Below are 13,353 nucleotides of genomic sequence, written 5' to 3'. Positions count from 1 at the left end.
TTCAAATCTAAAATGACGGGTCTTTAACATCTTCTCTCGTGTATATCACTCCTCTTGTAAGGGTTGTTGCATTGTGATTTAAATCATTTTTCAAATCTAATGCAGGTGAACGATGATGGTGATTGGTAGTAAGAGGACGATGGTGGTGGGTTGATCGTGGGAGATGGTTGGTGGTGGAGTTTGAAGTTCATAGACTTGTGTTGAAGAACATCTAAAATCGTGAATAAATCCATCTAATGGAATCACAGCACGAAGATTTCTAATCACAATCTTGAATTAGTGAGATGGAGAAATCAATGTATTGAATATATAAGTTGTGATTCATAGGAAAAGAAAAACAACACATATGAAGGAGCAATGGTTTTTCTAGGATGGAGATGATTGGATGGTGATTTGGGATTAAAGGTGAAGGTGCCTTAAAACAGGTTTTAGGTCCTTAATAAACAGGTTAACATGGATTTTATTCCCTTTAAATGCTAAAAAAACATAAGGGGCTATTTAAAACAAAACCTGATAGTTGGTTGGGCTATAATGACATTAATCCTTGAAAATAACTATCAAGAATAACCAAAGGGAGACACTTGATTTAAGAGGATGACTTAAAAGACGCTTTAAAATTATTATGATTTTTTATTAATAAGCTCCCTCGTATAGAAATATGATTATAAGTACAAGTGTATGTACATATATATGGCCTTTATCTTATATTTGAAATAAAAATTTAACCAAGATCTAATATAACAATACAATATGATCTTCTAAAACACAAGCAAAGAGTTCTTTATATCATAACCCAACTTTTCTAAATTAGGGTTGATTGCGAACTGAATCATGGGTGGTGGTCCACAAGCCAAAGCCAATGTATCTTCAGAAGCCTTCGGAATATGTTCCCTCATGACATCTTCGGTGATGAACCCTTCACTGTATTTCCACCCTTCTCTTATCGACTTAGAAACAACATACCACACCTTCACCCTTTCTTTATACTTATATACCCATGCATCCAGTTCTTCCCTCAACAATATATCATCTTCGGTTCGATTTGCATACACTACATACATCTCTGTATCATCCTCTGGATCCTTCAAGATCGCCTGCATCACTTGATATATCGGTGTGATCCCCGTTCCACCTGCAAACATGGCTAATTTCTTGGCAAACTTTTGTTTACCATGAAATGAAAATGTCCCCCTACCAATGTATTCGATGTGACCCAATGGACCTTTGATCTCCAATAAAGAACCTAGTGTCATTGAATCTAGATATTGCGACATGAGCCCTCCATTCGGAAACTTGGGTTCCACACCTTTGAAATAGATTTTAACCAGCAACTCGAAGTAGCCAACTTCATCAATGGTGCTTGTTGGTGTGTAGGCCCTCATGCACAACTTTTCATCAATGGTGGCATATACAAATATATGTTTCCCTACTGGTAACCCAAGAACATGATCCAATGATGGGAGGGCAAACCTGAATAGCCTCACGTCATGAGAAACCGATGTTTTTGAAACGAGTTTGCAAGGGATCTTTTCACGAGGGATTAAGGCTACGTTTCTTGTGGGTGTAATTTCTTTGATGGTGGCTAAATGTGACGTGATGTAATTGGTGGCACCATGGACGGAGTTATTTGGTGATGATGCAGCAGAATCCGAACTGTAACCCGTGGTTATGAGCTCACCGATTCTGTACTCCTCCAACAGTTTCTTGGCTTTGTCTGAATGAATTGCATCAAACTCTTCGGTGCAATCAGTTCCAGCATTAATGAGTATGCTGTCACTGCCACCTGGATGATCTTTAAGGAAGGAAGTGCAGTCGTAGATGTGGCCATGGATGACGATCCATGCAGAGTCAACGGAGTTGTGTTTCTTGACTTCAGACATGGTGAAGGTTAAAGATGCGGTGTTCATGAATGGAGATGATACACTCTTTTTGAGAGTTGGGTGTGCTAATTCTGTTGAAATCTCGAGGTGTTTCTCACGCACCATCCATCCACCAGACTGGTTTCCAGGTTGGGTTGGGTGCTCGAAGACGATGCCAATTTCGCCTTTATGTGGTTTACACATGTTGGTCTTCACTCTAAACCAACAGTTGTTCATCATACCCTGTATAAATTCAATGTAATTAGCTTTGCAATATGAAATAAATGTTGTTCGTATAATTTTGATATTTGTTTGACTGCAGACAAAATTATATATACACCAACAATTTTCATTAGTTTATTAATATAATTCTTTTATCACATAAGTCAATTGGTTTTCCATATTGTTCTCCATTTTTCTATATTTGAACAAAACATAACAAAAATATGATATATTTTGATCATTTTTTATTTTATATTGATTGATCTATTAATAATTGTTAATACTATAATAAATATATAGTGATAGTTTGGTAACTAAATTGACATAATAATGTATTTTACTTTTAAGTAAAACTTTATGGAATGGAAAATTGATTTTAGAGTAGTAAAAAAACCTAATATCTTAATAACTATAGCAAAATACATTAAACCCAAAAAAGAAATATAAATGTATCATGAAAAAGTAAGTAGGTTACCATTAGATTCCAAATGAGCTTGTCTGGTTGGGTGTTGAGGGTCTCATCCCAGGCTCGAACTGCTATCTCTTTGGCACTAAGAAGGTCCAAAACTTCAACTTCTAACGACCAAAAACACCAACACCAATATTTGGCATATCTTGTTGGCTTCTCTTTATGATCCAATGTACAAACGTTCCATGTCTCTCCTCCATCCATTGTTACTTCGACACGTATCACTTTCTTCCCACTTCCTATGAATCACCCAATTCAATTCTCTTAATTAATTAAAAGTCAAATCCTATATCCAACACACTTGAAGACTAATATATTGTTTGACTCTTCAAATTAATATAACTGGTCATCTTTTCTTATGATATTTAATTAATGTGCTTGGTTTTGTTTATGTAAATTACAAAATAGAATATGAAAGGTATATATAGTAATTAATTGCTTTAGCACTTTAGAATAATTAATCAACTAGTTAATTGATCATTTAAGTCAAAATATTCCTTTGAAGTTTTTATCACGACAAGTGGTATTTGCAAACTTGTAAGTTGTCATGTCATGTGAAGCTTGTTTTTTTTACCGTATAATCCGTATCTATAAATCCAGTGTCCTTAAGCGAAGTTTTATTATTCTTAAAATATCTTTCAATTAAAAAAAACATTAAATAAAAAAACTAAAGTTAACAATTTAAAAATCAAGATTACTATATGATGACCGGAGGCTTTAAAAAACAGTTGATGTTTTATTATTTTTTGTAAAAAGTAATATACAATAAGAGTAGCTGTGATTATTTTGCGAACGTAACCAGTGGTAATTAACTAATTATTGAATAATTCAAACACGGAATCTCACTAAATATCTTTTAATGCGACATAAAATAAACTACTATATGTTAATAATTAAGAGATAAAAAAACATTAATTTATTACCAGAATATGCATAGCCTCTCAAGGTGTAAGGTCTTTGAGTAGTCCATGAATTTATCGGTAAAATCTCTTCGTGACAAGGTGTTGTAATCACCGAGTTTATGTTGAGCTCGTTGATGATGTATTCTGGCTTATACCACCAACCTAATTCAAATCAAATCATACTAAAAGTCAAAATCACAAAAATATTATGATTCATTGATATGCATGAATTATATATATTGTATATATATCAGACAATGATTCTATAATCAAAAGGCTTATTCTAGTCTGAAAATTGGCAACTAGTATTAGTAATTGTCAGTTAGTATTTAGTATTGTTAGCCTTTTGCTCTTAGATTGAAAGTTGAAGTCACGCATGAGATACAGCTATGAATTAGATGTAGTTTAATAGTAATATATGTTTTAAAAAAAAATACGTGTATAAAATACTGTATGAATTACCTTCGGAGTTGGCTAACTCCGCATCCACGTACGACGGCAACACACGGTTGTCTTTGTAGTGGTAATAATTCTCCGACTCCGGCGTCGTTACTATGATACGCTTCAACCACTTCACCATCCTTCCACCGATGCATCCCGGAATAATCATTCTCACCGGGAATCCATGATCAGGCAACAACTTTTCTCCGTTTTGCATGTAAGCCAAAATGATATCCCTCGCCGGATCCATTGCAACCTCGATCTTTATGCTGGTTCCGTATTTGGAACCGCCTCCGCCGGGTAGATCCTCCGCCCCCTCAAAGCACACACTGAGCGCGCCTTTCTTCCGGCTATAAATCCCACATCTTTTCAAGATGCTGACCAATGGCACCCCTTTCCAAACCGAGGTCGCTATACCGGCGGCGCCCCAGTTGAACCCTATGGTTTGTTTCGTCAGATTCTGCTCTTTCCGGCGGTTTCCAGCGCAGACTAACGACACCGGAAACTCCCTGCTGGGAAACTCGTTGACAAGCTGAGTCATGCTGAAACGCGCAGGTCGTTTAACCAAACCGCATATCTCCACCGTCCAATCCTCCCAGGTGGCGTTCGGAACTGGACCATGGTTGCGGACGTAATGAAGAGGAGCAGGGGTGATGAACCCATGTTGCATGAGCTTAGTCAAAGGTGGCTCGGCGTTGAATGGGTGTTTTCCAGTGAGTCGAACCATTGATTGGTTGCGCTCGATCCATTGATCCGCAGTGCCTTGATCTCTGGAGTCAAAAACGGAGCTTTCCAACTCGGAGTTGGACTTCTTAATGGCATCACGATAGTCTCCTTCGTCTTCCTCATCGTCACTAGAATCGTAAGTTTCAGGGGGAAGCTTCTTAGGCGTCATAAACTCTCTAGCAACAGCTGGATAGTTGAATCCATGGATGGGTGACTCGGAACGCACTGCACCAGCGGCGGATACACCAAGCTCGTGGCGGAAGTTGCGGTTTTCGACTGAGGTCGCCATATATTTGGTTGGGAGAAGCTTGGCTTTAGTCGTTGATCCGTTTCCCAGTTGCTTGTGTATGCCTGAGAAAAGTGAGACACACACAAGGTTGCCTTAATCAACACTTATATATACGTGTGTGTGTATATATATACAATGAAGGAAACCATGGACTAGTATATATATAATATAAATCTCCTCATCACATCTCGTGTTTTGTCATTTTGGTTTGGATTGGGTGAAGAAAGGTCAGAAAACCAAACCAACAGGAATAGAAAGAGGCGGCTCGGACAACATTAGATGGCCTTTTGGTGAATCAGGAGTCACCCACCCTTAATTTGGATGTCCGTTAATATTATTTTTCATACTAGACGTATACGTGCTTTGCGCAAAAATTTAATATAACCTTTGAGGAGATTAAATTATTTATACTAAACTTACATTAAGTGATTATTAAATATAATATATAAGTTATAAAACATATATAAGTTATAAAATATTTGAGTGGTTAAATCTTTAAAAGATAGGTTTTCACCATATGTTTGTGAACCATATATACATCATAAATATCATTTAATAACCATAATTTTAAAAAACTCTTGAGTTGTATTGAGTAATTAGTTTAAATTGTATATAGTGTTACCTTTAAAGTATTTATTTATTAAATTATAATATTCAAAACTCTATCTTATTGAAATTAAGAAAGCCCAATACATATGCATTGCTGTGATTAAGAAATACAATGATAGATTTTATATTGAAGTATTTATTGTTTTTTGAAATAATTGGTAATTGTTACGTAATTATATGTTCTAAAAGCTCATTCTTGATTTCACGTTAAAAGGTGTTATTAGTTGCAAACTTATCATTTGAGGTATTTTGTTATTTTGGTCATATTCTGTTATTTATTGGTTGTAGAGGGGTGTTGTGGTATATTTTGATAATGCAGGTAAGGATGAATACGCAGGTTGCTTAACTCGAATCCGGTTTTATGCCCTGATGTATTTAATGTTGAAGTTGCAGTTAATTTAGGGCAGATATTATTCTTGTTGTTTTCTCACTCGCAGAGTTCTCTCCAATTTAGGGCTTTCTATTAGGGTTTTAAGATCATTTTCTTTAGATCTTGTATCAGTTTGTTTTTGAATGATCATTAGAGAGTTGAGTGTGATTGTAGTGAGGTTTCTTTTATAAATAGTTTGATGTAAACCAACTGTTTCATGTTTAAATGAAATGTTGATGATGGGAAACTGTTGAGTTTATACTTTCGTACATGGTATCAAAGCGTTAGGGTTCGTCGTCTTCGTCGTTGGTGTTCATCAAACATCGCCGTCTTCGTCGGTGTTCATCGGAGGTTTTTTATCTTCTGAAGATGTCATAAAAGGTTGTTTCTAATCCTTTATTCTATTTTCTTCTTTACCTATTGTCATAGATCTAAAAGGTTTTATAACTCTTTTGGATCTCTTACTAAAACTGATTTGTTTCAGTTGTTTGTTTCGATTTAGGGTTTTCTTTTAGCGGATCTTATATTTGTTTTTTATGGTCCTGGTACTGTGAGTGTTTCTGTGGTTTCTTGCAGGGTCACTTGTAACGCCCGGGTTTCAGGGCTAAGTATTTTTGACGATGTAATAGTCTAGGTCAACTATTGTAACTCTTTTTGAAGTAATAAAGATAAAATATTTGAGTATTATGTGAATTGTGTGTATTTATGTGTTTATTATTTAATTATAAATGTATAATTAATAAAGAATAAAAATAAGCGTCAAAATTAAAGTAAGAGATAAGTCTGATATCTTTATATAAATTTGTAGTGGTTGAAACTAGGATTCCGGGGATATAAAGAACGCCGAAATCCGAGTTATAACGAAGAAGTTATGACCCGTCAAAGTTTCGCAACAGAACCGACACGATACCGGGAATCGTAAATAGCGAATTTACGATAGAGCAAGATATAGCCTTAGCAATCTAAACTAAAGTCGTAGAATATGTTAAAATAAGAGCGTCGATGAAAAGAACGCCCAAATCTGACTTCGTATGAAGAAGTTATGATTTTTCGAAGTTTCGGCTTAGCAGTGTATAGCCCGAAATTCGAATATTAGATCGAGTGATTTTTAGCCGACACGACCTAAACGAGAATCGAAGATCTCATTAAGAGTAGCATAACGAGAAAAAGATGGGCGAAAATGGACGTAGGATGAAGAAGTTATGAGGATTTAACGGACCAATCCTGTCCCGGCCTGTTAATAATATAAAATTTAAAATCGATTCAAAATTAGCCAACAGAGTCTAAGCGAAAGTTGTAAAGTACATTCCCACCTTCGCGTGGATATAAAGAACGTCGAAAATGGAGCTTGTATGCGAAAGTTATGATTTTTAGAAGTCGGAAAATGAATTTGCGAAATCTGTTGCGAGGGTGATGACATGGCTCAATCAGGGTCGTCGCTTGCTGATCACGCTTCGCTTCGGATTTGCGACACGTCGCTTCGCCTACGCCCCACGTACCCTCGCTCTTCTCCGCTCCGAGTGCAAGACAGTTGGCTTCGGCTGGCAACCTTTATCCGATGACTACGCCCAGCATACGTCCGAGGCTCGCAGGCTATAAAAGGGGGCGAGGGTCTCCGGATTTTTCTCACATTTTCTCATTCTATCTCTACAATATTTCTCTCTCTAAGAGTTCTAAACCATCCTAAGCCCTAGATAAAACCCTTAGCACCCGAGGGAAGACCCTAGGCTCCCGGAGTCCCGAGAAAAAGGGTCTTTCGGTTTCGAAACGCTGCTCCAAATAAAGTTCCGGTTTTCTTTAAAATCCGTTGTAAGTGAGATACGCTTATGCAATTTTTAATATAGCTTTCAAATAATTATAGGAATGTTATTAGGTCCTTGAAATAATTATTTGGGCTATTATTATGAGTTATATTGAGTGTTATTTAACACTTATATAATAATAATAATAGTCAGACTATTAATTTGTCGCGGTTATCGTTAGATTAAACTTTAGTGGTATTGATACTAGGTTTTATCGAAGGAAAATTGTTTTAAGAGTATCGAAGCGTTGTCCGAGTGCTGAGTCACCACCTTTCAAGTGAGTGCATAGTTACTTTCAGCTTACACATAGATATGAAGTATTTTATATAAATTGCGTGCTATGTGAGCATATTATCTGAATACTTGCTATCTATGCTGGATGAACATTGTTATACATGATTTAAACTGTATATGTATTTTATATCTACGAAAATGTTGGGATAAAACATGGGTAGATTTAATAGGTTATGTGTGATAAAATGATGAGAGGCCTCGATGTTGATGTTGTTGATTCTGTCATCTAGCGGAGTATGGATGACGACCACGGACTCTTCTAGACAGTCCAGTGGAACACTAGCAGCGCTCGCAACCTGTAGGTGTTTGTGAACGATGTGTTCACCGGTGTACTCCATCCCCCACATGGTTGCCTTTAGGACATTTATTGCTGAGGAATCCCCTTAGCAGTAGTGTCCATCCCGATGATGATCCTTAGGATAGGTCCCTTATAATAGGTGTTTAGGGACGTAATGTGAGGAGAACGGGAACGGGTAATCGGGTTATCGTTGATTGATGAAATTAATAAACTTATTTATTGTGGGTTGAAAACCCTATGTGCTCACCAGGCTCCCAAGCCTGACCCACTCAGTTTCTTGTATTACAGGTAGTGACGCATGAGCATAGATGAGATGTCTTGGATGAGGGATTACGGATATAGGCCTGTAGATATGAAATAATGTAGTAAAGCTTATATTGTACTATTTATGCTTTTGATCTGTATCGAACATGACATCCCGAGTCTTTTAATGAAATATATTCCTTTGGAAATGCTTTTGATAAAACTTTATCATATTTTGTTTTGGGACAAATTCCGCAACACTTTTATTTAAAATGTTACTCTGATTTTTAAACAAAGCATAAACAAAATCGGTCTTTGAACAATTGTTGAACTGGAATCCGCTGAACTTCAGTCGATTAATCTATTTGTCTGAAATAACTCTCTAGGGGTCGGAGTTCATCACCGATAAATCCTAAGTAGAGAACGGACAGATAGAGTCGGTCCCTTGATTGCTTCGTCTTAATAGCATTGTGAGGGGTTTCTTGTTCCTTTTTTTCACTCTTTTTCATATCTGTGATTGGGAGATCCTGGTTGTCTTGTGTACACCAGTTATTCTTATTTGTTTTGTTCTTATTGTTTTGTTGACTCTGTATTGATTGTCTTGGGCCCCGACAAACGTGGTGACCATCTGGACTTTATGTCAATACATGAGTCTGTTGTTTGGTTGTTCTTGACTGACTAGCTGTTTACTCTGTTGTTTACTTATTGTTGTTCTCTCTTGAGCTTTGTTTGTGACTTGTTGTTCCTTCCTTTTGTATGGTTGGTTCAACTGATCCTCCAGGAGGAAGTAGAAAGGATGATTCAATTAATTTTGATGATCCTCTCTATGTCCAACCTTCTGATAATGCAACTACAACTAATGTTACTGTGAAACTAACTGGAAATGAAAATTTTCGTATTTGGAGGAGTTCTATGTCTAGAGCCCTTAAGGCTAGAAACAAACTAGGGTTTGTTGATGGCACTTTTAAAAAGGATAAAGTTGAAAAACATAAAGAATCAAAATGGGAAAGGGAAAATGTTGTTGTGTGTTCTTGGTTGTTGTCTTATATTAGTGATTCAATATATGCTAGTCATGCTTATTCTGATAATGCTCAAGAAATTTGGGAAAATTTATTTGAAACTTATAATAAAGCTGATGGATATGTAGTTTTTAATGTTCATCAAAGAATTAATTCTTTAAAACAAAGTGGTATATCTGTTTCTGATTACTTTAATAAACTCGATGCCTTGTGTAAGGAGTTTGATGGCTTAATCAGTCTTACAGAATGTACATGTGAGGCTGTTTTTAAACTAAATGATCACTCTAAATTAATGAAACTCATGCAATTTCTTAGTGGTTTGGATGACTCTTATAACCAAGTTAAGAGTCATATATTGCTTATGGATCCACTTCCTAATGTTAAAACTGCTTTTTCAATCATATCTCGTGAAGAGTCTCTTCAAAGGAATGGATCCCTTTCTAATGACTCTCAATCTGGTCCCAAGAATCAACCTAGTGCTTTTAATAGTAAGTTCAATAATAAATTTTCTGGTAATTCTAGTAATAAAAGTGAAGGTTCAGCTATTCAGTGTAAGAATTGTGGATTAAAAGGATATACAATTGAAAAATGCTATAAGCTAATTGGGTACCCAAAGGATTATAAACCCAGGAGTGATGTTAATCAAAATAGTCAAGCTAAAAGTTTTAATGCAAATTCATTTGTTGTTACTCCTGTATCATCTGATCCTGGAGAGTCTGAATTTCATCAACTTACTAAGGATCAATATGCCAAGTTTCTTAGTCTGATAGGTGAAAGAAAGTCAAATGAGGAAGCATATGTCAGTTCTAATATGACAGGTACTTGCTTGTTTAATGTTTGTAATTCATCTTATAATGGTAATAAATGGATTCTTGATTCTGGTGCTAGTCAACATATGATAGCATCTGAATCTCTCTTGCATGATACAGTGGATGTATCTAAGCTTAATCTTCTTGTTATTCATCCTAATGGAACTTGTGCTAAATAGAAAAAATTGGAAACTTAAATATTTCAAACTCCTTAACTCTTTTTGATGTGTTTGTTGTTCCTAAGTTTAATGTAAATCTAATGTCAGTTCACAAGGTTTGTAAAGATAATAAGTGTGAGGTTGTGTTTAATGAACATAGTTGTAAAATTCAAGATTTACACTCAAAGGAGATGGTGGGGAATGGTAGTGAATCTGGAGGACTCTATTATGTTGATAGTGTACCTTCTGGTAATTCCTTTAGCTCTAATTTTGGTGTATGTTATGTTTCTAAATTTACATGGCATAGTAGACTTGGTCATCCTCCTGATCAAGCTCTGAATTCATTAAAAACTCATCTTAAATTGGAAATGAGTACTTACCTCCATGTGATGTTTGCCATAAAGCTAAACAAACAAGGAGTTCCTTTCCAATTAGTCAGCATGTTACTTCTTGTTTAGGTGAACTTATTCATCTAGATGTGTGGGGTCCCTATAGAGTGATCACTTCAAAAGGTTATAAGTTCTTTCTTACTATAATGGATGATTTCACTAGGGCAACTTGGATTTACTTGCTTAAGTCTAAAAGTGAAGTATTTTCTTGTGTTACTACATTCTTTAATATTTTGTTAAATCAGTTTGAAGTTAATATTAAAAAGGTTAGGTCCGATAATGGGACTGAGTTTTTGAATCATAACATGAAAAGTTTTTTTTGAAAATAGAGGTGTTATTAATCAAACTTCTTGTGTTCATACACCTCAACAAAATGGGGTGGTTGAAAGAAAACATAGACATATTCTAAATGTAGCTAGGTCTCTAATGTTTCAGTCAGGACTGCCATTGACTTTTTGGGGTGATTCTATTTTAACAGCAGTTTTTTTGATTAATAGAACTCCCACTTCTGTATTAAATGGAGCCTCTCCTTATAAACTTGTTTATAAATCTGTTCCTAGTTTTGATAAACTTCGTGTTTTTGGTTGTCTTTGTTTTGCAACAAAACTAAATAATCCTGAAAAATTTTCTGAACGTGCTAAAAAATGTGTCTTACTTGGTTATTCTTTGGAACAAAAGGGTTATAAAGTTTTAAGTCTTGATTCAAATTTTGTCTTTGTTTCCAGGGATGTCAAATCTTATGAAACTGTATTTCTGTTCAAGCTTAAACCTTTGGTTAGTGACAGAACTAATAGTTTGTATCATCCAAGTGACCCATTTTCCTATGATGAGCCTCAGTTATCTAGTTCTCTTCAAGAAAACAATAGTTTGGGTGACTTAGGAATAACCCTTCAGTCTGAAGGTACTAGAGCAGTTCATAACCTGGCTGAGACCCCTAATGATGAGGTCAGCAACCAGAGTGACAAGGCACGTGTGCAACAGAATGTTGTGGATGTTCCTAGTTCATCAACTTTGGCTGACGATAGTATTTTAGAACAAAATATTCCTTCTGATGATCACTTATTAGGTGTTACTCAATCTGGTAGAAATGTTCATTTACCAACAAGATTTAATGACTTTGTTGTGGAAAGTTCTCACATGATTAGAAAAATCTGTGAATTATTCTTTGTTAACAAGTGATAGTAAATGTTTTGTGTCTAATATTAATAAAACATTTGAACCTAGTACTTATTCAGAAGCTTCTACTGATCCAAACTGGATCAAAGCCATGAATGGGGAGATGGAAGCCTTATATAGAAACCATACTTGGGATATTGTTGAGCTTCCCAAAGACAGAAAACCCATTGGTTGTCATTGGATTTATAAAATTAAGTACAAATCAAATGGTGAGGTTGAGAGATATAAAGCTAGACTAATTGCTAAAGGTTATAATCAAAGAGAAGGGATTGATTACAAAGAAACTTTTTCTCCTGTTGCAAAGACTGTTACTGTTAGAATTGTTATTTGTGTGGCTGTTAATAATTCTTGGCCTCTCTATCAATTAGATGTTAATAATGCTTTTTTATATGGTGATTTAATTGAAGATGTTTATATGACTTTGCCTGAAGGTTATCATACTAAAAATGATAGTAGAGCGTGTAAGCTTGTTAAGTCTTTGTATGGGTTAAAGCAGGCTCCACGAAAGTGGAATGAAAAATTGTGTTCATCTCTGTCAAGTTTTGGTTTTGTTCAAAGCATAAATGATTATTCTTTATTTGTTCGAATTAAAAATAACACCATTGTCATTTTACTTGTGTACGTAGATGATAAAATTCTAACTAATAATAGCAGTGTAGAAATTGAAAATGTTAAATTGTTTTTTAAATCACAATTTAGAATAAAAGATTTAGGTTTATTGAAGTATTTTTTGGGAATTGAAGTTTTATCTACTGGTAGTGGTGTTTGCCTAAATCAAAGGAAGTATTGTTTAGAATTATTACATGAGTTTGGTATGCTGGGCTGTAAGCCTATTAAAACTCCTTTGGAAGTTAATTTTGTGTTTAATAGAGATTGTGATGATAATTCAGATCTTGTAAGTAATATAACTGAATTTCAAAAACTTATAGGGAAACTGATTTATTTAACTGTTACTAGACCTAATATTAGTTATGTTGTTCAACTGTTAAGTCAATTTATGCATAAGCCCAGGAAATCACATCTAAATGTTGCTTTCAGATTATCAAGATACTTAAAAGAATGTCCTGGAAAAGGTGTGGTATTTTCTAAATCTAATGTTTTTGATGTTATTGGTTATGTGGATGCTGATTGGGCTAAGTGTTTCTCAACTAGAAGGTCTGTGTCTGGATATTTGGTATATTTAGGTAGTTCACTTATTTCTTGGAAGAGTAAGAAACAAATCACAGTATCCAGATCCTCAATTGAATCTGAATATCGTGCTTTGGGTTCTGTAACATG

At 35.2% G+C, this 13,353-nt stretch overlaps 1 protein-coding gene across 1 annotated transcript; it reads right to left on the bottom strand.

The window, feature by feature from the left end:
* Positions 1–608: 608 nt before the first annotated feature.
* On the bottom strand, positions 609–5,028 carry LOC111902813 (nitrate reductase [NADH]). The gene is made up of 4 exons (XM_023898628.3): positions 3,915–5,028; positions 3,474–3,614; positions 2,557–2,789; positions 609–2,102 (listed from the first exon to the last, which is right to left on the bottom strand). The coding sequence occupies exons 1-4, from the start codon at positions 4,906–4,908 to the stop codon at positions 759–761; spliced, it is 2,712 nt and encodes a 903-aa protein (XP_023754396.1). The 5' UTR covers positions 4,909–5,028; the 3' UTR covers positions 609–758.
* Positions 5,029–13,353: the final 8,325 nt, after the last annotated feature.

Source organism: Lactuca sativa, chromosome 7, assembly GCF_002870075.4.
Source record: "Lactuca sativa cultivar Salinas chromosome 7, Lsat_Salinas_v11, whole genome shotgun sequence".
In the NCBI taxonomy this organism is placed as follows: Eukaryota; Viridiplantae; Streptophyta; class Magnoliopsida; order Asterales; family Asteraceae; genus Lactuca; species Lactuca sativa.
This window is presented reverse-complemented; position numbering and strand designations above follow the sequence as displayed.

Coding starts and splice junctions, on each gene's coding strand:
- LOC111902813 (XM_023898628.3), bottom strand. CDS start 4,908: ATGGCGACCTCAGTCGAAAACCGCAACTTCCGCCACGAGCTTGGTGTA. Junction 3,615..3,914: donor GGAGTTAGCCAACTCCGAAG/GTAATTCATACA, acceptor GATTTGAATTAG/GTTGGTGGTATAAGCCAGAA. Junction 2,790..3,473: donor GAGAGGCTATGCATATTCTG/GTAATAAATTAA, acceptor GGTGATTCATAG/GAAGTGGGAAGAAAGTGATA.